General features: G+C 42.7%; 1 protein-coding gene across 1 annotated transcript in view; it reads left to right on the top strand.

The window, feature by feature from the left end:
• LOC126294952 (homeobox protein Wariai-like) overlaps positions 1-18,106 on the top strand; it is a 60,166-nt gene extending 42,060 nt beyond the window's left edge. The window contains exons 5-6 of the mRNA XM_049987172.1: positions 1,715-1,813; positions 17,572-18,106. Coding sequence (XP_049843129.1) covers positions 1,715-1,813; positions 17,572-18,052 — 580 coding nt within the window. The 3' untranslated portion in view covers positions 18,053-18,106. The remainder of the gene's footprint in view (positions 1-1,714; positions 1,814-17,571) is intronic.
• The last annotated feature ends 8,283 nt before the right edge of the window (positions 18,107-26,389 follow it).

Raw genomic sequence — 26,389 nt, 5'->3', positions numbered from 1 at the left:
AAGACGCTGGAACCAGCATAGGTTTATATAATGCGTTGCATCACGTAAATGAAAATCTTTCACTAGATTGAAACACCCGATCATGAAATGATGCACATTCCTAAGTACGAGCGTCATTCAATAATTAAAGAGACAGATTGGTCTAGGGAAGAAACTGCTGGTAGAACAAGTTTGTTACTTTAGTGGTTTGAAGTTGGCATCCCTGGAACGAGCCCTTTGCAGCTGATGTATCAGCGTTGTTTTGCTTATTGCATCAAAAATACAATTCAAGATGACGAGAGCGTTTGAAACGTCCCCACTAGTTGCACAGTGTTCTCTTATTGGGTTTTTACTTGTTGAAGGCGAGAAACCAGTGAATATACACTGTAGAATGTCTAAAGTTCATGGTGAAGGTTGCATGAATGGTGCAAAGTTCTACAAGGGGGTAGAGCACTTCAAAAATTGTCACAACTCAGTGACTGACGAACACTGTTCTGGCCGACTAGATACAGTTTCAACTCCCTCACTTGAAAGTCTAACTGATGACATGATTCGTGCCGACCACCGTGTGACTGTGGAAGTGGTGGTTCATAAGGTTCAAGTTAGTACTGGTATAGTTGATAACATTGTATGTAACTCGGTGTTAGTACCTCGAAACATGTGCAAGATGGGTCTGAAAGCACTTGACGTGGCTATGCAAGGAAACAAACTGAGAGTGTGCACGGAGTTAAAGGAACGTTGTGAAAGAGAAGGTGAGCCCTTCCTCAACGAAATTTTAACTTGTGATGGAACTTGGGTTCAGTATTATGAGCCAGAATCAAGTAGACAAAGCATGGAGTGGCAGCACACCAACTCACCTGTCAAGAAAAAAATTCAAAACCGAAGCATCAGCAGGAAAAGTAATGTTGACAGTGTTTTGGGATGCTGAAGGTCCAATTTTTTGTGATTATCTCGAAGAGCAGCTTACAATCAACAGAAAATACTACTCTGATTTGCTTTTAAACAAGGTGAAGCCAGTCTTGAGAGAGAGACGTCGTGGATCTCAGACGACAGGTGTGATTCTCCAGCAAGACAACGCACTTCCTCATATTGCTCGACTAACCCGTGAAACCATCGACATAATGGACTGGGAAGTACTGCCTCATCCCCCTAACAGCCTTCATTTAGCACCTCGTGTTTTGCATTTGTTTCCTGCACTGAAGGACGTATTGCGTGGGAACAGGTTCCAGGACAATGAGGACGTTAAAGAGTTTGTGAGAAATTGGTTCAAACGTCAAGATAAAGAGTTCTTTGCCGCCAGAATAGATAAACTTGTAGCCCGTTGGAACAAGTACTCAAATGTTGAAAAGCGGAAACAGTATTGTTGTTGTAAGAAGAAACGCTATTTTTTCCAGACCAGTTTGTCTTTTAAATACTGAATCATCCCTGAGCATTGTCCTCCAGGTACAATAGGTACAGTTACCATCCATTTGCGCTGTATTTTATACAGCCTGCTGTTAGGCATACTTCAGCTACAGGTCTGGGAAACTCAGGGTAAGCAACGCACAAAGCGATTAACTCATTGGCGACTCATTCATCTTAGTGAACCAAGTATTTGTCGTTGAGAGTGAATGGTCTATTTATTGTGTGTCGACAATACCTCAGTAGAACTGGCTGTAGTAAGCCGCCACCCGCCCTCCGTGTAAACACACGTTTCCCGCACTGTGTGTGTGTCTCTCTCTCTGTCTCTGTGTAGTGTGCCAGCCGCTGCAGACAGCGGGAACACCTCTGCAGCGCCACACGCTGGTCTTCACTCCAGTGGCCCACCTCATGGCGCCAATGTTTCCTGCGTTTGGTGAGTTCCACCTTCACATTTGCACATCTCTCCACGTTCACACACTACAAATTGTGATAAAAATCGTATGGCTCCTAATTTTACTTTTATAAAACGTTGCGGCTCTGGTGGTTAACGGTAACTATATTTCATTCAGTCTCTACATGTTTCTCTGGGTACGCACGTATAACAAAGCTCACTCTCCATATTGAATGTCTTACATTAGATTTTACACATATTTATATGACATGACAATGTGGATCATGTTCAGTTCAGAGCACATGTATTTCACTCAATTCAGTAATATTTATGTGCCAAAATTCTTTCCCAAGAGTTGTTTTACATATTGATGTGCTGGATACAGCTTGTACTTTCATTGCTGGTTATACAGGTTGTTTCTCCAAGATATGCAAATATTTCAATATATTATTCTACATGGTAGAAATCAAACATTAGTATTAGTATTAGTAACACAACTATCAGTAATTAGATTAGGTTAGATTATATTCGATTAGTACTTCTTCCATAGATCATGAATACGGCACTTTCTACGTGTCAGGTTAATAAAAGGTGTCTATACAAGATATTACATTTCACAAAATATTACATGACCCTTAATATTTTTAATTTTTTGTGGGGTTTGAGGAAATTACCCACTTACTGAATCCAAAAATTCATCTAATGAGTAGAAGGAGTTACCATTAAGAAATTCTTTTAATTATCTTTTAAATGCTATATGGCTATCTAGCAGACTTTTGATGCTATTACATAAGTGACCAGACTTTTGTGGCAGCATAATTTACCCCCTTCTGAGCCAAAGTGTATATTTTGTGCGGCTACAGTGAAGATCTCTAGCTCTTTAACTAAGTGCCTGCATGATGATCGTGGATGAGCTCCAGCAATTATTCTGATTACACGCTCTTGTGCAATTAACACTCTGCTGAACTCAAACGTTTCAGCAGATCCTCAGTGTGTTTTTCCCAGTTCAACACCTCATCAATGCATACACCTAGAATATTCTACCTTAGCTACCTATTTCTGATCGAAGTCTATATTTATTAATGGTGTCATTCCATTTACGGTGTGGAACTGTATATACTGCGTTTTGTCAAAGATTAATGAGAGCCCATTTACAGAGAACCACTTAATGATTTTCAGAAAAACATCGTTTACAATGTCATCAGTTAATTCGTGACTGTTGGGTGTAATAGCTATACTTGTAACATCGGCAAAAAGTACCAGCTCTTAATCTTCGTGAATATAGAATGGCAAGTCATTAATATATACGAACAACAGCAGAGGACCCAAGACCTAATCTTGTGGCACCCCATTCTTTGTTGTTCCTCAGTTTGAGGAATCACCAGTTTTTTGCATATTATGTGAACTGCTTATTTCAACTTTCTCCACTCTTCCAGTTAGGTATGATTTAAACCATTTGAGCACTGTCGCATTCATACCACAGTACTTGAGCTTATCTAGAAGTATTCCACAATTTACACAATCAAAAGCCTTTGATAGATCACAAAAATTCTCAATGAGTGACTTCAGGTTACTCAGAGCATTTAATATTTCATTAGTGAAAGTATATATAGCACTTTCCGTTGAGAAACCCTTCTGTAAAGCAAACTGACAGTTTGTTAAAACTTTATTTTTACAAAGGTGTGAAGGTACTCTATAATACATAACTTTACCAATAATTTTAGATAATGCAGCCAGAAGAGAGATTGGGCGGTAGTTTTTGACATCAGATGTGTGCCCCTTTTTATGCAGTGGTTTAACAATGGCATACTTCAGTCTACCTGGAAAAATACCCTGCTTCATAGAGCTATTACATATGTTGCTAAGAATCACACTTATTTCTTGGGAATAAGCTTTTATTATTCTGCTGGAAATGACATCAATTCCATGTGAGATTTTATTCTCGAGAGAGTTTATTATCTTCCTAATTACAGAAGGAGAGGCGGAATCTCAATTGTATCAAATGGTGTGGGTAAGGCCTTGTCCATTAACTGCCTTGCTTCTTCTATTGAACATTTAGATCCTATTTTCTCTACAACATTTAAAAACGGTTATTCAAGATGTTTTCGATTTCTGGCTTGTTGTTTATCCAGTTTCCGTCAGCCTGTACTCTTGGTTGTCCTGTCTCCCTTGTAATAATATTCCAAATTGTTTTGATTTTGTTATCACAGGTATTAATCTCAGACATGATGCACATGCTTCTGGACTTTTTAATAATTTTCCGAAATGTAGCACTGTAGTTATTATAATATTTGGCTGTTTCTGGGTCATTACTGTTTCTTTTTGTTAGATATAGTTCCCTTTCGTGGTTAAAAGATATTTTTAATCCTTTAGTAAGCCAAGACTTCTTGCATGGTTTCTTATAATTAGATTTAACTACTTTCATGGGGAAAGAGTTTTCAAATTATCTTACAAGTGTATCATGAAATAAGTTAAATTTTAAATTAGCATTGAGTTCCTTGTACACCTCATCCCAGTCTAACTGCTGAAGATATTCTCTGAAATTTCTAATTGTTGAGTAATTAATTGAACACACAACTTTGGAGAGTAGTTTTGAATTACTGAATGGAGCTATGTCATATACTGTAACTAGCTAAGCATCATGATCAGAAAGGCCATTCACAATAGGACAAGAATTTATGTTTTTAAACCTATCTTGATCCATAAAAGCGTTATCTATCAATGTGTTGCTGTCCTTTACCACCCGAGTAGGAAAATTAATGACACATGTCAAACTGAAAGAACCGAGCAGGACTTCCAGGTCATTCTTCCTATTACACTCTTTCAGTGAATCAAAATTGAAGTCACCACAAATAATAACTTGCTTTCCCCTATCTGACAGATAGCATAACAAGGCATCCAAAATTTCTAGGAATAAATGAAAGTTTCCTAAAGGGGACCTATATACTGTTACAATTATAAAAGAGCCCTCCTTCAGTTTAAGTTGATGGGCACACGCTTCTATATGTTGCTCCAGACAAAACTTTTTTGTATCTAAGCTTTCTATACTGTGATAACTTTTGACATATATGGCAACTCCTCCTCTAACCTTATTATCTCTACTCATATGTGCAGCTAGTTTATAACCACTGGTATTTATCTTTTCCATATCAGACACAATGTGATGATCAGACAGGCGTAGTACATCTATTACATTACCAGATACAATGTCATCTAAGCAAACCAGGAGCTCATCTACTTTACTCTTAAATCCCGGAATATTTTTGTTAAATATGGTAACATTATTATTTACTTTCCTCTTACGAGAATTTTATGAGTTTTGGACCTCTTCACCACGTGCCTGCCTGAAGTTCTCATTGGACACTGATATTAGTCTAAAAAAGAGGTACATCCATGAGTAATAGTGTCCCACCTTATGGATTTCGCTAACAACCCTGCCAGTTTACCCTCCGTTTCCTATTGAGAGTAGGCCATGCCTTGTGAAATCCCCCCTATCAATAGCTTCGACAGGCCAATCCAATGTCTGAAAGAGCGGCTGCCGTACGCAACTGATCCAACTCCATATTTACCTTAATGACAGAGCTGCTCAACTGGGGCTGATCATGCGGCACGAAAGCAGGCACCAGCCCAACGTTGGTACGGGTCGTTATCGAGGCTATTTTCACCAGGTCACACTCAATACTGTAGCCCTGATTCCTATCGATGCTGTTCCCCACTCCAACCACTATCATCACATGATCCTGTTTTGTGAATGGTAGCGTTAGTAGCAGTAACAGCAGCAGCAGTAGTAGTAGTTGCTGAAGAAAATTCAGTATGGTGGTAACAGCAAATAGGGCCTTTATAGTAAGATGGTAACATCGTTCACTATTTCAGTAGCAGTATAGGCAGTCCTTACAGTACGTATAAATATAACTGTGAAATTAGGCAAGATAATTCGAAATAACGAAAATATATTGACTTTTTATGTAACTCCAAAGGAATACAAGAGTGTGAGAGGCAATACAGGCCATAGAAAAACCCCATGTCAAGCGGCAGATGTGTAGCATCTAAATGTTGCGGACATAAGGGCACATGGAAGTCAGAATAATAAAAAAAGTAATTTATTGATATTCTGAACTAATTTTAATGCTCAGAGTAGAAAAAGAGTGAGGAAACATGAAAGATTGTCATGAAAAGTTACATACATGAAGTACTCGGTTATTGCCTTTAAGAAAGTGGAATATGATACATATACACTGAACCATCAAAGAAACCGGCGCAATTGTTAGATCGGTTACTACTACTACAAGGGAAGGTTTTCGAGATTTAAGAGATTGAACGAGATGTTCTAGTTGGCACACGAGTGATATGACACAGCATCTTCGACGCAGTGATGAAGTAGGGATTTTTCCCGCATGACCACTCCACACCTGTGCCATGAATATCAGGAGTCCAGCAAAATTTCAAATCTCTCACATAACTGAGGCTGTAAAAGATCCTGCAAGAATGGGGCCAACGACAACTGAGGACAATCGTTCAAGATGACAGAAGTGCAACCCTACCCCAAATCGCTCAGATATCAACAAGTGTTAGCATGTGATCCATCCAACGAAACATCATCGATATGGGCTTTCAGACCCGAAGGCCCATTAATGCGCTCTCGGTGTCTGCACGACACAAAGATTTACACCTCACCAGATCCGACATTGGACTTTTGATTACTGAAATATGTTGTCTGCTCGGATGAGAGTCGTTTCAAATTGTATCAAGCGGATGGATGTGAAGGGTATGGAGACAACCTCATAAATCCATGCACCCTGAATGTGATCCAGGGGACTGTTCGAGCTTTGGGAGTCTCTGTAATGGTGTGTGGAGTGGGCAGTTTGAGGGAAATGGGACCTCAGATACATCTAATTAAGACTCTGTCAGGTGACACGTATGTAAACATCCTGTGTGATCACCTACATCTTGTCCATTGCTCATTCCAATGGACTTGGGCAAATCCATCAGGACAATGCAACACCTTGCACGTCTAGAATTGCTACAGAGTGGCTCCAGAAACACTCTTCTCAGTTTAAACACTTCCGCTGGCCACCAAACTCGCCAGACACGAACTTTATTGAGCATGTCTGTTCTGCCTTTCAACGTGCTGTTCAGAAGAGATCACCCCTCGTACTCTTACGGATTTATGTACAGCCCTGCAGGACCCATGCTGTCAGTTCTCTCCAGCACGACGTCAGGCATTAGTTGAGTCCATGTAACGTCATGTTGCGAAATTTGTGCGTGCTCGCTGAGGCCCTAGACGATATTAGGCCGGTGTATCAGTTTCTTTGGCTCTTCAGTGTATAAATAAAAACCCTCTGAACAATGGAATGGAAAAGAGAGGCAGCTGATTTTAGTCCATCACTTGGCCTTGACTAGCAGGCATAGATATAAATGGATTACGACGAGGTCGGCTGATTATATGGTGATCTTCCATTGGGTTGTTCAGATGTGGTCTACAGGATCTTCAATATTCAGTATGTTCCCATGCCACTAAACATTTGGCCACTGTAATATATGAATGATCCAAAATATGATTATTGCACAATTCGATCAACCAGCGAAACAGAGACCCAGAATGACGTCATTTACTAATCTTGATAGCTGCTTATGACGCTTCAGCATGCGTACAAAGCCTCTCTGCGTCCTTCAAAGTGATCACTGAACATCTGAGTCTGCTCACGATGCTTATACAGTCTACGGGGCCTGGTAACAATACTCAATAGACTGACACTAATGGACTTTATTATCTGCTCTCCCAGAGAATCAGTTGTGCTCGAATGAGGTGTACATTAACAGAGCTACAATGACGTCTGGCGGTGTCATCTGCGTGTATCACTCTAAACGTAAGTCCAAAATTCTGACTTGTAAGAACTAACTGACTATTGCAGTCGATTTCTACATCGTTATTTGGCTCCATGGGAAGAATAACTTTTAATTTTTCTCTATTGACTATGTAAACATGTACAAACTGTGCTTATCCATTTGAAAAATCAGTAATTGTCTTATATTATTACCACATTTGCTTTATATTATGGAACAATTAAAACCATGTTGCTATTTGAAAAGATCATATGTATTCACTGTCTGCCTACCTCATCATATAATGGAAAACATTGTTGTTACTTGACAGTGCCCGAAAGGCATTTGGTCTAAAACTCATGGAACTGTAACGCTTCGATAGAGCTGTGAGCTCATAAAATTTAATTGCTAGGATTTGTACATCTATTTCTGGTATGCAATGATCAATATTTGCACTGTAGCACACGTAAATCACGACTCACGTAAGTAGCAGCAGTTGGTAAAACGGAAACGTTGGCTTGGCTAGTTCTAGTCTGACTCTTTGCTGGAGCGGTGCGTGGCCTTCAGGTGGCCCCACTGTGGACGGACACAGAGGTCGCATCCTTTTGTGTTGTGGCATCTGCATGGTCCGGTGGTGACTCCCACACAGCTGCTGGACTGTTTGTCGTGTATCCACTGTCCGGCGGGACACACAGGACGTGTGGAAACTGACGCTGCCGCCATTATGGTCCCAGGGCAGAACCAGCTCCAGCCCCTGTGTGCTCTCATGGCACGGGAGCGTGGCTGGACACGTCTTGGGCAAGTAAAACTTTCAGGGAGAGACATTGCAAATGCTAACAACTATGCACCATTGCTGTAATTCTACCTTTCCTATATTTATATCCAGTTTTTCGTATTTTGAGTTTATTTCGATGTCACTCTTCCAGACAACAGGCACTAAATAACACAAAGACACTTTTGGCACTGCTGTTTACCATCTATGCCTCCTAAAGTCTGGTCCCTAATCCCTGACACACGATCTACAGAAATCTGGTGATCGTTGCACCACGTTAAGTCCACAAAATGGTTTTCTCCATTCCAATTTCTGTGTGATTTACCTCGTTGGATATTGAAACCATGTGGTCCAATAGTTTTGGTATCGCGCCAGCACCGCAGCTGACCCTTTTATGCACCTTTCACATGTGATATATTTTGTACAGACTGTTGCTTCCTGTGCTGAGCTACTGGGAAGCGGAGCTCATGAACTGTGTAAACTGATCAGCTCAATGGTAAGTCAATGATCTTAGTGAAACCCCTACTGTCGTTGTCACTGTGTGTTCTACAATTCATTTGTGGAGGACTGGTCTGCAGTAAGCTGCCCTCTGTTCTCCAAGTAAACACACATTCCCAGGCAGAGACAGCAGCACTACCCCCACGTCTGAGCCCCACAGCGACCATGGCGGCTTCCTGTCGCAGGTGGTCTCCCCACGACCCCACAGACCACTCCCCAGTCTGGTGGCGCCGACGTCTCTCCCTTGCAGTGACTACCATCACACCATGTGCACGTTGTCAGCATCACATGTGGGGCGTTAGCCAAGAACTATTCTCACAAAATCGAATGCCACTTTGGTCGCGTTTTTGATAAAGCAGAAGTTATGATTCTCCTCGTTCGAGTAGGCAAGGAGCAAAGTGATTATGCACATCCTTCGATGCTTTCGGTGTGTCTTACATTTACTTCAGAACACAAGTGAGTCAATCAGTGCAGTTACACAGGAAAGCAGCTATAAAACTGAATTTCCTCTCCAGTGATGGTTAAAGTATTTGTGAGTTAGATGGCATTTTTGTTTTCTATCGTTGTTTCCTATCTTCCAAATTAATCTGCAGCGAATAGATTTTGAACAGGGTTTTTATCCATTGCATCACCACGAAGCCTTGACATTAAGGGAACAAATATATGTTAAAATAAGTCCATGGCTGTTCACGAAAGGAAATGTTGAACGAATAATGAGTGCAGAAATACAAAGAAAGTGACATGCCACAGTGCAATTCGGGTATTCCATATTGTGCTGCGTATGTCTTTAACTATATGTGTTTTGCATACTTTCCATGCTGTGCCGCACATGTATGTAGATTTCCTGCTTATCGCAACCAGTTGCCTCACGGGGAGTGAGACACTGGCACCAATGGGAGAGCAGAGTCAGTGGATAGCGCGGGCTTGCCCTGCTGTAGGGGATGTATATGAGGTCCTCTGTTGGTAGTGCTCGGAAATCATTCATTGAGACGACTCAGTGAATGTACGAGTCTTGTTAGTCACACTCAGAAGTCCTGACAGTTGAGGCAGCTGCTCGCCATAATGAAGTCCAGACAGTCCTGTTGCGGGTGTAGTTGAGTGGAGATGCAGCAGTGGGCACCTGGCCAGTTGTAAACACCCAGCAGTGTGTGATGTCCTTAGGTTAGTTAGGTTTAAGTAGTTCTAAATCCTAGGGGACTGATGACCACAGCTGTTAAGTCCCATAGTGCTCAGAGTCAGCCAGTGATGCAGTGGACACCAATATTTGGCTTTATGAACAATACCGTTATATTACAGTGAACAGATCGGCTCACAACGAGACTTCATCGCCAATGCAATTCGTTTTAATGTCGAAAGGAATTGATTAGGAACCTACATGATACTTATGCAGGCCCAGAACTAACAACACTCATGGTAATCAACATGCCTAGTGAAACCAACAACTGAGTATTGCATTACGCTGTAGTCTCTCACACAACTCAGGACAGGGGGAAATATGGGAGCTAAATAAGTATTTTACATTGATAAGTGGGTAAGAAATGCTTCAGAAATGCTTGGGTGTATTCGAAAAAACTTGTTGTCTCCTGTACTGTGATTGAAGAAATTGTGGCCTTGATTACACAGTATCGTCATGCATGCATGACCTGCCGATTCCATGTGCATTTAAAAGCCTCAGGAGCGTAGACAGGCAACTGAAGTTCACATACCACAACATACATTCGTGGAAGGCGCAGATCGGGACAGGACCCTGCCAGGTGTTTGTTTAATTGGGCACATGGAGACAGTGTGAGTTTGTTGACACAGAAAGAGGTGCATGATACAACAAACAAGAAGGAAATATTATCGGAGAGATTAAAGAGATACAATAACGCGAGGAATACTTCGTAAGAAGTCGTGAATCCGGTCAATAAAAGTAAACAAGGAGCCACATATCCCCAAAACACGGTGATCAATGTTAACCTGAGGACTTCTGTCAGAAATAAGACATGACAACGGAAGAACTTAACACCACAAGAACACCAATACAAAAAATGAAGAAAGCTTCCAGGAAGCAACCACAACAGGCTACCAAATGCGAAAAAAGCATGAACGGATTAACCAGAGAAGATTGTATGAGTTATATGAGAAAATAGAACCGACTATTACTGTGGTTTAAAAAGGAGGGGAAAAAGCGTTGGTAAAGAGGCTAAGAAAACCATATTCGGAAACATAGTAATGTTAGTGTATAAATGGAAAGAAAAATTTTTTGACAACGAAAACCAGAAAATAGGAATTAGGCAGGGGAAGAGTAGGTGGGAATGATGCCAATAAGAAAAACTATGTACAGCGATAATAATGTGAAGATTTTCTTCTGTGGTAGGCTATAGAGTTTTATGTGGACCAATAGAAGAACTTACAGATCAAAATACAGGCGCTGGAAGACTAAAATAAAGTGTTTCAATTATAAAACCTATACAATCTTAAGTAAAAATACAAGCACTGGAGGACAATGATCGCACAAATAGCGAAGCTCCGCGTTCTGACTTTGATTGACTGCCCACCTTATCTATCTCTGCCAATGGCGTCGTTCAGTTGTGGTATGGAGCAGCGTGGTATCACCACATCAGTCTCCAGCTGTTTTCGGGTCCCTTGACGTCAGAGCCGGCATGTCTCACTCAGTCAGTCAGCTGCTGCGCTGAGCGGCCACCTGGTTTGAGACGCCATGTCATAGGTAGTGTGGAGGTTCGAGTCCACCCTCAGGCTTGGGTGTGTGTTGTTCTTAGTATAAGTTATTTTAAGTAGAGTGTAAGTAGGGACCGATGACCTCAGCAGTTTGATTCCTTACGAATTGACACACCCACCCACCCACACACACACACACACACACACACACACACACACACACACACACACAGTTAGTCAGCTGGCATAATGAGGCTGCCTGCATGTCGTCCCAGGGCTCCCAGCAAGGAAATATTCTGGACAGTGCCAGGTATCCACCCTGTGTCTTCTGCATATCTCCAGATATGGTGATCACTCAACTATGTAAGCAGATATGTTTGCACACAAACATTATATACAATTTCCCTACAAGAAGAAGAAGCCAATAAGAACTAAATATTTGGTCATTGCGCAGTAAGTAACCTAGCTGATGTGGCTGAGAATGAAATTTCATTTAGAGTTGGAATAAACAGTAAAACATCTACAGCTCTGAAATATGGACCAGGAGTATTGGCATGGCTGCAAGATCTGTTATTAGTTAACATTTTTTCACACTGTGGTATAGAAAATAGAATAAGTGGCAATACGCAGCTAGTATCTCTGGCCCAGCTCTGGCATTAGGACAGAAATTAAATGGCGTGATTCTCAAAAAGATACAGATGCTGAACCTTATTATTAGTAAAGAGATAAAAACTTCGGATGTACACAATGTTTGCACTGCACTGTACTTACACAAGAGCCCATGGCAGGAGTATATGTAAAAATATGAAAATGGGCATACGGCATTGTTGGCCAGGAGGCCCCATCCAATGAAGTTCGGTGTTCAAATGCAAGTCTTACTTCAGTAGACTCCGTGTTGGGCGATTTGCGCGCCGGTGGTGAGCTGAAATGATGATGAGGACAACACAGCATCCTGTCCATGAGTAGAAAAAATCTCCAACCCAGCCAGGAATCTAACCCGGGACTGCTGGATAGGGGCAAGCACGTTACCACCCGGCTAAGCAGGAGGACTTGAAGAGAAAATATACACGTACTGATGAGACCGCGAAGTTGAATGCTTCCTGGTGGCATTGGAGAGACGTCATGTGGCAAAGTAAGTGAATTATCAGACGAGAGACGAATTGCTAATAATTTATTGACAGTGCGGGCACAAGTTGGTGATGCGATCAATAGAAGTTACTCTGACAAAGGGCAGTTTGAGATGGCCCACCATCTGTAATGAGCGTTTCGGAACTGGCGAAGCTTGTTACGCCCTACTGTCGATAGAACTTATACGGATTGGTTCACGTATTGTAGAGTAAGTGACAAGATGTTGGGCGTCCATGCCTCATCTTAGAAAGTGGAGGTACCAGGCTTGCCCAGTCTGTGAAGTTGGATAGGCATCGACCTGTGGCAGATCTGGCAAAGAGAGTTCAATGCTGAAGTGGGGACAAGTGGTTCGGAGCTCACCTTTCTGCACGCATTGTTCAACTTGAGGCTGCACAGCAGACGAATCCTGGATGTTCGCACGTTCACACAGTGCCACTAAGATGGGGCCACACATCAATGGACACGTGGCGTCTGGTCGGTGAATCACGTTTCACGTTACACTAGGTCGATAGTCGTGTCCCGATGCGCTGTCATACAGGTGAACGGTTGTATGAAACAACACCACATCATGAATTCGGCATGGTGGGGGAGCAATATTAAGCTGTAGTGGATAATCATATAGGCTTTCATGGCACCAGTGGAACTAATGAAAGGCTGCATACCAGCTGTAGGATACGTCAACACTGTTGCAGGGCAGATACGTCTTTGATGCTTTATTGTTTTCGCAATGGCGATTGAATCTCGTAGTAGAACAAGTCTCTATTACAACTGTGGTGAAGTAATTTGAGGAGCATGATAGTACACTGACATTGATGTACTGACCGCCAAATTAATCAATGTGAATCTGGTGGGACACATCTGGGATACTACTGGACTCCAGCTCCACATTCACAAACCGTTAGCCTATAGATGATGCTACTTTTGTAATCTACACATAGACATGGCTGCTCTCATCACGTCTTGATCGACCTCCAACGACGGAAAAGATACCATGGCACAAGTGTGTACTAGATGGAAACCTCTGTGTCTCACGAGAGCGTTTTAACGCAGCAGTGTGCAAATGATGACAAATTGTTAACACAGGAACCACATTGTCACAAAGTGATGGCAGAAGAACACCAATGAATGTTATTCTTCGTGTCTCCATGACATGTACGAACAATGAAATAACACAGAACGTATTTTTAAAGGCTAAGCAGACAAAGTCTATTACCAATATATCACCACTAATATTAGAAACGAGGCAAGCACTTGTGAGACTGAATGACAGCGTAGACCATAGATCAGCATTACGGATTACATTGGAGACTATAATGGCAGTGCAGGCACTAACAGAACTGTTAATGGGCGAGGACAGAATGCAACACCACATCCAGGGATAAATTATGTACAAAATTTTTTTAGGCACCCACCACCCCAAATGTGAATCCAGAGACAAGTAGTGTGCTGGCGTAAGCTGGCGCCAGCACTCCAGGTGGCACAGAGGTTGCAAGAAGGTGGATAATTGGCACCAGAGCAAGTGTGCATATGAGGAGAGAGGTCAAAGACAACCTCGCAAGAAACGCGCCGCTAACTCCGTCCAGACCATTAGTATTTAGATCGCCGCCATGGACCGGAGGGCCGATCAGTCAGTCGTCCAGTGAGTCAGCGAATCGACCCTTCAGTCACAGCCAAGTAGCACAGTAGTGTACATAATGGACTAGTACTCCACCATCAGTGCGGCCAATGTGATCTGTTACAGAAGAGCTTGCGCCAAAACACCTGACTATCTCAAGTTAAATAACTTCTTGTTCCTGTGAATATAGAACCACATTAATACATGTATGCAGTTTGTGTTATAGAAGGAGGATACTGGCCAGCAAACAAGATCCTCTGCTGGCTTCCCATGGTACAAGCCTACAGGGACAACGAGGCGACACAAAAGTTAGAGCATCTGGAGGATATCGTTACAGATGGAATTACTGTGGCGGATAACAAGAGTGACCACTCGATTTTGCCAAATATCATCAACGATAAACAAGAGAACTTTGACAGAATACTTTTGGAGTTTTTTGAGCAGTTATTTGCGAAAATTGGCATAAAGTTTTTTCACGTTCATATAACGAGCTTTTAATCGAACCAGTAATTCCTACGATTTTATTGACGGGCTGATGGTGCTCTCCCAAAAGAAGTAAAATGGATCATCACTTCTATGTTCTATACTGATACTATTACTTAATTCTGATTACAAAATCGATATTCTTACAAAACAGTGCACTAAAATTGCTTCTGAAAGGGAATAATCTAACCCCATAGAAACACTCTGCTACAGCAGTTAAAAGCAGGTCATATACACTGCGGAATGTACAAATACATTCTGAGTCTCACCTCAATCTACAAATCACAACTAGGATATTTTGCTTGGATTTTGACAACGTGAATGGCTTATTTAATGTTTTAGTTACTACGGCTATGAGAAAAGTTAGATTAAGTGAACAGGTGTCAAACATGAGGTAGGTTGCTATAATGCTGCCAATTAAAAGCCTGATTTGTCAAGTATGGCTGCTGTCAGCTACATCACACGCAAAAGACGTGAAAACACTTCTCGAAACACTTAAAGCACTTGAGATTTCTAGCATGAGGACGATATCTCAGCAATGAAATCGGTTTGGTGACCTACAAGTAGGAAGATCTGCGTGAAATGAAATAAGTTTTAAGTACATACGTCTAAGTGACAGAGGGGGGGGGGGGGGAGTAATTGTAAATAAAAATGTCAACTCATGAAACTAATTTAAACATGAAGTTGAATAAATTGAGGAGAACATAATGCAAATCAGTAACCTTTACAGATCCAAACACCATGCGTAAAATAAATTTAGCAGCAGTCCCTCCTTGCCCACGACATTTGCTAACAGAAGAAAGGCTGTGGTGTTTCAGTTCCTATGACGTGGCCACAGCCCGAAGGCTGCATTTAGTACCACATCGATACTGAGCACACAAATGCTGGTGGCAGTTACAATCGCTGGAACTCCATCAGTGGTGCTGAACATCACTGAGGTGACGAAAACACAGAAAAACAACCGCAGTGCTACACAGAAATATCTTTCATTATAACTGTAACTCCCCAACAAAGATAATACAGTCTTTCAGAAACTCGTCCACCGATAACATCTGTTGAATTGGAGCATGGAGAACTCTTGATGGTGAGGCAGCCAACTCATCATGTTCCAGAATAGTGAAAGCACATTGTAGACTAAGTCTGATCATAGTCAGTTTGCATCTGTTTACCATTCCAACAGCAGAAGTCTCAGATAAAACGGCTCCACGTGAACCATACTAGTTGCTCCGTTTTACAATGCCTGGCTGGACAGCTTGGGGTTTATGTCACATTTGTAGGTTTTTTTTTTAATTTATGGAGATGACTTTGACCTCTAACAGTAGTATTTCAGAAATAAGGAGCACCATTGCTATCATAGCATCTTACACTGTGGGTCCCTGTGAACCGCTACACACACCATAGGCAGGCACACAGCCTCCACTGGGGGTACACCTAGTAAAGGACTCTGGAGATCAAAACCACTTCCAGGATGTTGGCCACTGTAGTCGTTCACAAATAACTTTCCCTCTCCCGTCATTCGACAGGAAAGAGTCAAGAAGCGTTATACAGATTTGTCACAATATTAACAGCCATTCCAAGTGTATGAACTGTACGATTTTCTATCGAAACAGCTACATCAGAAACATCACGTAAATGTAGTATTCGTAGAACAAGAAAGTTGGTGGACTGATTGATGGATACTGGATTTGTCAGCTGTAATATGTCCTGTGATAGGATAATAACATGAATTTGTTCTATATCACCTTTAGATTAAAAAAAATTGCTACACCTTATTCAAAAGGAGATGCAACACAAAGTTTGTAGTATTAGAATGTTGTTATTATCTGTTAGGCTCATTATGGTGAATCTGATACGCGCAAAAGGAATGGTGCATTTCTGTGGACATAGAGCAATGGTGAGAAGTCTACAGTGTGTTCAGGAAGACAAGATTTCTTTGGAGCAGAGCTTCGAATCGTAATCTACTCAAGTGCTAAAGACATTAATTTGCTCTTATAACCTGCAGGTTTTGTTGTTGCCTACAGACATATGCAGCTGCAAGAATTTACATTCAAATTGTGTGTTTGTGTGTGGGTGTGTCTAATAGATTGTATCTGTGAGTGCTCTTATTTTGCAAGCACGCTTTTTGTTAAGTGACCACTTGTGCAGAAGTATGTGCCAACAAATTCTTTCTTTATAGGGGCAGAGTAGATGAGTTACATTCAGTGCTGTATCTGAAATATTTCGACCATTAGGTTTCCTCATAAAAAGTAGCTTTGTCTGTTTGATTAAGTTGTTTCAGGATATTTGGGAATAACTCTGCTGATTTTATTCTCCATTACAGGAAATATTCCATAAGTATCAAGGAATGTGATTAGCTTTTTGTGCTGCGTTTCCTTAAGTCAGAAGGCATTAGTGCACACAGGGCACTACTAGTGGCTGCATGAAGCTTGCTCTTTCAGTCAAGGGCAGTGACACCTTAACGCTAGCATCTGGTTTTTGAAGTACGTTAGTGTAGGGAATGAATGTAAGAAAATGTAGCGACTGAATTTCTTGAGAGATGCGGTGTGGGAAATATAATTAGGAGTGAATCAATGATTTGAGAAGACGATACTGCTGTGGTTACGTATCTTAAACTACCAAGACTTCAGCTTACTCTGTGCCGTAGAAGTGAGAGAATTGTAGATTCATTGGTTGTCACTGCAAGGATGTGTTTTCAGAGGTCACAGTCCTGCTTTTGCGATAGTTTTCTACATGATGTCTTCGTGTTTCTAGTAATGTGTGAGAACTACTACGGGTTTTTTTTTTTTTTTTTTTTTTTTTTTTTTTTTTTTTTTTTTGCAGGAGCCTTCGTGGAGAGGAGAAGGACCAGAGACTGATCCAGGCAGCTAAGGAGGGGGCAGTGGAGGAGCTACTGATGCTACTCAAGGCTAAAGCAGATCTGGGGGCCACGGACGAGATCAACAAAACAGCGCTCCACTGGGCAGCTGCTGGGGGCCACATAGTGGCAGCAAGGTGCCTGCTAATGGCAGGTGCTGACGTGGGGGCGAGGGACAACTCGCTGCAGACTCCCCTGCATGGGGCTGCACTGAACGGCCACGCAGCTCTTGTGCAGCTGCTGGTGGCGTCCTCAGCCGACCCCAACGCCAGGGATGAGGAGGGGTGGACGCCGCTGCACTCTGCAGCATTCGCAGGCCAGGCAGAGGCGGTGACAGCACTGCTGGAGGCTGGGGCCAACAAGAGGGCCGTGGATAACATCGGCAAAACCCCCAAGGACATTGCCAGGCAGTACAACCACCAGCAGCTGATAGACGTGCTATCATAAAGCTAGCAGTCTCACAAATGTCTGTCAAATAAAATAAATGAAGATTTTTGACAATACCTGTCATTTGTTTTAGAATAATGCAACCAAAGAAACTGCAGTCGTCCTCTGTATCTATATTATGCAACATTTATAGCTACTGTAGGACCACCAAAAGAATAGTGATAGAGGGAGACATACACTAATCTACCAGAACACTCTGACCACCAACATACTACCAATGTAAACACATCAAAGCGGCAGCAGTGCCACTTGGCGACGAATGGCTGCCAGTCATACACTTGCACAGAGCTCCTAGTATCAGTGAATGCGCTATCTGTGTTTGATTCTGTCTGAGTTTGATCGAGAGTTGTTTGTGATTGCCCAGAGGCTCAGCTCTAGGATTTCGGAAACTGCACGACTTGTCTGAGGAGTGCTGAGGCGAGTGTCTTCATCATGTGGTGCTACGTCCAGGAGTCCTGGAGTTGGGCAGCCACCCCTGATCACAGGTGAGTGTCGTAGGCTGGGTAGACTGGTAGAACACTACAAGTGCCGATCTGCGGGCAGAGTACAAGTGGGCCTGAACACACAGTGCACCAAACACTCCTAACAATGAGCCTCCGTTGCCTACAACCCATGCATGTGCCAATGTTAACACCACAAAATCGGTAACTGTGACTGAAATGAGCATGTGACGATTGGCACTGGACATTGTTGCAGAGGCAGAGCGTCGCCTGGTCTGATGAATCCCAATACCTTCTTCGCCATGCCATGCTTCTTCTTCCAGGGAAACAGCTTCTTGACACACGTACTGCAGGAGGGGGACATGCTGCCGGTGGGTCCATTATGCTCTGGGGAACATTCACGTAGGCGTCCATGGGGTCGTGGTACCACGACGATCAAGGAGTATCGTACGCTCGTGGCACACCACGTATACCCGTTCAGTGGCGATGTCCAGCTGATGTGCTGACGTCCCAAGTCACCATATCTGAACCAGATCGAACAAATCTGTGATGTGATTTTATGGGGCATCAGATCTCATCGCCCCCACCATCGACCCCACCACGGAATTTATGGGAAGGTGAATTGTATCTGCAGATTTAGTGCCAGCTCCCTCCTGTGACCTACAAACGCCGCATTGCTTCCATGCCAGACACGTCGCTGCTATTATACGTCTCTAAGGTCGACATACTGGCTATTGGGCAGGTGGTCACGTTGTTCTGGCTGATCAGTGCATAATGTAAAGTAAAAATAAGCGGGCTTCCTCTTGTGAAACTTGAACAAAAATCGAAAAATACACTACTAATTCTGCAAAATATTTAATTACTGAAAATATCTTGGCAGGCACATGTTTGGTGCGACGTAAAACTACCATAAATTTCTCCATAGCAAAGCATCGGTATAAAAGTTCTGTAGTTGGAATGCATCATTAGTTCAGAGCTAAGAATAATTTACCTATATCTGCCACACAGATCGTCCAGAAACTTGCACCTGTAGTTAAGATGTGAAATTATGAGGAATATTCACACCACTTTCGCACTGATTCTAGAGTGAATTTACACGTTTGAACAACTACTTCAATGACATTCAGACGTTGGTACTAATATTCACACTATGTTACCTGCTTATCACCTGAAATCGCTTTATCAGTGTATTTTCAATTAAAAACCTCCAGTGCTGCAGTAAGCAGACTTATTAGCACGCATAATCTAACGTAGATCACCACTCTCACGTAATGGGGAGCTACAGCAAAATTTCCAACTGGCCACAATTCCCTCCTATCGATATTTAGTGACTTCCTTCAGACTGGCGTTATGTCGGCAGAGGGCCAGCAGGTACCGCCACGCGACCTGCTGTGTAGCAGCTGGCAGTTTACCGAACTACGGCTCGTAGAAACTGGAAAACTGAGTGAGAAAATTTGTGTAGCCAGTCCAGTCAGAAAACCAAATGTGTTACACGATACATAAATACTACTCCACTCCCAAGGAGTAAAAGCCAATAGTGCTTGTACTATTCAGAAAAATAGCTGCACAGATGGAAATAACTTTGCAATTTGTCAAAAATAATTTTAAAAATTTTGGTGATCAATCTCAGTTATCAAACAATATTTTGCTGCTGACTACCAAGTAATAGGCCCAGACTATCTTGGCGGGTATAATATAATGACAATGTGATATAATATAACCCTGTTTGAGACGGATTTTCATGAGCAGAGTGATCTTTCGTGAAACATATAACTCCTCTAATTAGAGTAAAGAAGGCTGAAACAGCTGCAAGATGCAGTGAGCCTCTGTTTTACTTCGAAACAGAATTTGAACATTGCACGCAAACACAAATCTCTTAAGCCAGGCACTTGTCCACCGAACTCGCAAATGCCGAGAGAGACTGAAAACAGGCGTCTCCCTGGCACTGAGCGCCATCCCTGAGCTTGCTTTGGGCATCAGACAGCTATTGGACAGTGGAGCCAGCCGCCACCAGGACCCGTTCGGCCAAGCTGTTGTCTCTATGTCCTTCTGTGAGGTCCACAGTGAGTGAAAGAGCCACGCTGCCCTCACGTTGTGTGTGGTCCACCGCTCGTTCTGCCAATACTTTGGTAACTGCCTTTCAGGAACATCTCACATTAACGTAAGGTGCGCATGAACCCCTCTGATAAACCAGAGCGACTAGATGCTGATTCTCCAAGTCGTAATCTGTGTTGTGTTTAACTTACGTCGTCACAGTACTGGTAAGTAACCATGATGATCATAATTAGGAATGGGCAGCAGTCCGAGCTGACCTGTCATCTATCATTTCCTCCTGCTCACAGTAAATTTTTCCGTTGGGAATGTGTCACTTAAATGCAAGTGGTGTGGCATGAATAAACTACTTTTCTCTCAGAAGGAACAATAAACCTGTTGTATCAGTATTAAAGTCGTGAAGAAAGGGTTTAACATTGCCAACTTCACACCACCGAACCGGCAAACATTCTCGAAGATAGTGACACAGTTGCTCACATACACTCACAATATCACCATCCTGCTGGACAGATGGAATCATGCTATGCTGGTTGTTGCAAACATAAACTAGACCACTTGGTCTCTTCTGTCATCGCAGTCTATACTTACAAGCAATGTAAGAAATGTATCCAGCTCACCCACATTCTGTCCCTACACTTGATGCTAGAGTGAAAAAGTTGTTTGCTTGACGATTCAACTGAATTTCTGTTACTCCTCACACATAGCTCTGTGAACAAAGAAATGACTATAAGTAAGCTGATGTGACGGAACGTCCTCACATCTGACCTTCACCTTGAAAAATATCAGACATAGCTGTCACTCATACAGCAAACACTCATACGGCTGTTAAATACGCTATGGTGTGTATGACAACAGTAAATTTAAATAAGATTGTGATCTATAAAAATCACTAACAATGCTATAAACTGTACTGAACACACACCTACCAACCACTGAGATCGTAACGGTTATGCGCAGTGTTTGTGTTCCTCTGTACTCTTTCAAGAAAATTAATTCTAATAAATTTTATTTCACATTGGAGACGAAGCACTCAGCGTGAAACCATAGTATCCAATCAAAGAAATGTGTATTACACAGAACTATTCTTTATTTCATCGTAGTGATCTGCCGCTCCTGAATTAGGTGAAGAAAAAGATGATAAACGGGAGAAACAGCTTACCACAAATACACAAGTCGTTTCAGCGTGTCATAGTTTTTGAATGTGCTATATGAAATAGTGCTTTATAGTAACCGTGTACTAGGTTTGCATTCTAAGCTTTCTAAAGGATTATAATGACACTGAAGCAATTATTATATGAATTGTGCACAGGAGAAAGTATTCCAGGCATAAATTGAGTACGAAGTATCTGGGTGAGAGGTGAATCACTAAACAATAAAGACAATACTACAGAGTAATATTAAACATAGCACGTAAGTTCAAAATACAAGAACAATGGAATGCGGTAGTACAAAAATAAATGACATCGACATAGAACTATTAGCTCCTCAACGGACCTGACCTGTTAATATAGAATGACATCTGCTTGACGTAACGTACCAGCAAAGGCCACACTGACAAGGAGAGGCCCCCAGCAGTGAGATCGACATTTTTTAAACTGTCTATACACTGACGTACTTTATGATCCCAGGTATCACACGGTGCAGCCATTCACCCTGGTGGGCCCTTGTTTACGAGTAACTGACAAAAAAATAATTCGGCAATTCTGTGCAACACGCAACAGCACTACTTCTTCAGTGTAGTCTGGTTATGTGGCTTAAGATACACAATTACAGCGTCACATGCAAGAGCTCTTGGCGTCGAACACGTCAGATGCAGTCAAGTTTTTTCTTTATCGAAATGAATCTAATCATAATTTTTATTCAATTAATTGACTGAAATGAAATTTTTAAATTCCAACCTTTTGTCACATTATTTTGATCACCGTATGAACTTTTTCATGTCTTCCATTTTTATTCTTTATATCATTCGTTCTGCGCGTGAAACCTTTGGTCGTGTGTTTTGAACTAAGTTCATTTATTAATTTCGATTTAATTTCTTGTTTTGTTACCCTGTTTTATCGTACACATTATTGCGTTCATTGTATGTATCTATCATTTGGCCAGAATTTTGTTTTACTTATAAATCCTTCTTTATTTTAAATTTTCATCTCTGATGTTTTTTGCATAATTAAATAGGCATTTAGGCTATATGTTAAATGTCTGCATGACAATTACCACGCAAAACAAATTGCACAACTGGTAACAAAAATCCATTTTTGACACTATTTCGAAATATAAATAGATTATTCCATCTTTTTTTAACTAATAGATCGGAATGTTCAAACAATTGTAACAGATAAATGTGATTAAATTCACATTCACAAAAATTCCGAATGTAAAATTCATATTGTGATTAAAATAATGTGACAGAGGGATAGAACTTAATATTACATTTACATCATTTACTTGAATAAAAGTCATTTCGATAAAGATTTAAAGGTAAAAGAAATTTATAACACCTGACAACATTTTAACCCCTGACCTCTATCACGTGGAGCAGTTGTCCTATCCGCTCTACCGTGCCACCAGAGTGTGCAGTGTAATTTTATTAACACTATTGAGTAACACATAAAAATCTGGAATCTTTTTTTTCGTTAATTACCCCAAACGATGGCCCAGCAGGGTGAATGGGTGCAGTGTGTGATACCTGCGGAGTTAACCTACATACCTGTATAGGTAGTTTCAAAAAGTCGGTAGCACCGCTGGGTACCTCTTCTTGTAAGACAGAAAACTGAAAACTTCTCTTTCAGATGTGGCTTTCTGAGCAAAGAGGGTGGTTGGAGACTGTGGTGTCTGTGGAGCTCCTGGGCAGTGGTAGGGACCACTCCACAGACGTACTCCTCGGTACGGAATGGCAGCAGACAGCAGTCGGCAGCGGTGAGCAGCCGAGACAGCAGAGGCAGCACCAGACGTCCTTCCTTCAAGTGGCTGCCCTCATCACCAGGACTGAGTGGCTGTCGTTGTCGGGATGGCAACGTGCGGCGTGGTGGAGCACAGTTGCCAAGCTCTTGTGGACAACAGGTTTAGGTTAGATGGCCTCGGGCAAGTACAGAAAGGGCAACAGCCTCAAAGGGTGCGGGGCAAAGTGAGGACTTGTGGGGACCAAGCAGCAATCGGTATTGTAATTGTAAACTGTCGAAGCTGCATTGGTGAAGTGCCGGAACTTCAAGCGCTGATAGGAAGCACCGAAGCTGAAATAGGTACAGAAAGCTGGCTGAAGCCAGAGATAAATTCAGCAGAAATTTTTACAAAGGCACAGACGGTGTTTAGAAAGGATAGATTTTATGCAAATGGTGGTGGCGTGTTTGTCGCTGTTAGTAGTAGTTTATCCTGTAGTGAAGTAGAAGTGGATAGTTCCTGTGAAATATTTTGGGTGGAGGTTACACTCACCAACCGAGCTAGGTTAATAATTGGCTCCTTTTACCGACCTCCCGACTCAGCAGCATTAGTGGCATAACAACTGAGAGATAATTTGGAATACATTTCACACACATTATCTCAGCATATTATGGTCTTAGACTCAGATGTTTTTGGCGGGTGGTAGGGACAGAGCATCGAGTGACATTATACTGAGTGTTCTATACGAAAATTACCTCGAGCAATTAAACAGAGAACCGCCTCGTGGAGATAACATCTTTGACCTACTGATAACAAACAGACACGAACGTTTCGACTCTGTAAGTGCAGAACATGGAATCAGTGATCATAACGCCGTTGTATAATCCCTGAATATGGAAGTTAATAGGAATATAAAAAAAGGGAGGAAGGTTTATCCGTTTAGCAAGACTAATAGAAGGCAGATTTCAGACTACCTAACAGATCAAAACGAAAATTTCTGTTCCGACACTGAAAATGTTGAGTGTATATGGAAAAAGTTTAAGGCAATTGTAAATTGCGTTTTAGACAGGTACGTGCCGAGTAAAACTGTGAGGAACGCGAAAAACCCACCGTGGTTCAACAACAAAGTTAGGAAACTACTGTGAAAGCAAAGAGAGCTTCACTCCAAGTTTAAAAGCAGCCAAAACCTCTCAGACAAACAGAACCTAAACGATGTCAAAGATAGCGTAAGGAGGGCTATGCGTGAAGCGTTCAGTGAATTCGAAAGTAAAATTCTATGTACCGACTTGACAGAAAATCCTAAGAAGTTCTGGTCTTACGTTACATCAGTAAGTGGCTCGAAACAGCATATCCATACACTCCGGGATGATGATGGCATTGAAATAGAGGATGACACGCGTAAAGCTGAAATACTAAACATCTATTTCCAAAGCTGTTTCACAGAGGAAGACCGCACTGCAGTTCCTTCTCTAAATCCTCGCACAAACGAAAAAATGGCTGACATCGAAATAAGTGTCCAGGGAATAGAAAAGCAACTGGAATCACTCAACAGAGGAAAGTCCACTGGACCTGACGGAATACCAATCGGATTCTACACAGAGTACGCGAAAGAACTTGCCCCCTTCCAACAGCCGTGTACCGCAAGTCTCTAGAGGAACGGAAGGTCCCAAATTGGAAAAGAGCACAGGTAATCCTAGTCTTCAAGAAGGGTCGTCGAGCAAATGCACAAAACTATAGACCTATATCTCTGAGGTCGGTCTGTTGTAGAATTTTAGAACATGTTTTTTGCTCGAGTATCATGTGGTTTTTGGAAACCCAGAATCTACTGTGTAGGAATCAACATGGATTCCGGAAACAGCGATCGTGTGAGACCCAACTCGCTTTCTTTGTTCATGAGACAGAGAAAATATTAGATGCAGGCTCCCAGGTAGATGCTACACTCCTGGAAATGGAAAAAAGAGCACATTGACACCGGTGTGTCAGAGCCACCATACTTGCTCCGGACACTGCGAGAGGGCTGTACAAGCAATGATCACACGCACGGCACAGCGGACATACCAGGAACCGCGGTGTTGGCCGTCGAATGGCGCTAGCTGCGCAGCATTTGTGCACCGCCGCCGTCAGTGTCAGCCAGTTTGCCGTGGCATACGGAGCTCCATCGCAGTCTTTAACACTGGTAGCATGCCGCGACAGTGTGGACGTGAACCGTATGTGCAGTTGACGGACTTTGAGCGAGGGCGTATAGTGGGCATGCGAGAGGCCGGGTGGACGTACCGCCGAATTGCTCAACACGTGGGGCGTGAGGTCTCCACAGTACATCGATGTTGTCTCCAGTGGTCGGCGGAAGGTGCACGTGCCCGTCGACCTGGGACCGGACCGCAGCGACGCACGGATGCACGCCAAGACCGTAGGATCCTACGCAGTGCCCTAGGGGACCGCACCGCCACTTCCCAGCAAATTAGGGACACTGTTGCTCCTGGGGTATCGGCGAGGACCATTCGCAACCGTCTCCATGAAGCTGGGCTACGGTCCCGCACACCGTTACGCCGTCTTCCGCTCATGCCCCAACATCGTGCAGCCCGCCTCCAGTGGTGTCGCGACAGGCGTGAATGGAGGGACGAATGGAGACGTGTCGTCTTCAGCGATGAGAGTCGCTTCTCCCTTGGTGCCAATGATGGTCGTATGCGTGTTTGGCGCCGTGCAGGTGAGCGCCACAATCAGGACTGCATACGACCGAGGCACACAGGGCCAACACCCGGCATCATGGTGTGGGGAGCGATCTCCTACACTGGCCGTACACCTCTGGTGATCGTCGAGGGGACACTGAATAGTGCACGGTACATCCAAACCGTCATCGAACCCATCGTTCTACCATTCCTAGACCGGCAAGGGAACTTGTTGTTCCAACAGGACAATGCACGTCCGCATGTATCCCATGCCACCCAACGTGCTCTAGAAGGTGTAAGTC

The sequence above is a fragment of the Schistocerca gregaria genome, chromosome 11, assembly GCF_023897955.1.
Source record: "Schistocerca gregaria isolate iqSchGreg1 chromosome 11, iqSchGreg1.2, whole genome shotgun sequence".
NCBI classification, from domain to species: Eukaryota; Metazoa; Arthropoda; class Insecta; order Orthoptera; family Acrididae; genus Schistocerca; species Schistocerca gregaria.
Note: the sequence above shows the minus strand (reverse complement) of the source record. Positions and strands in the feature narration are given on the sequence as shown.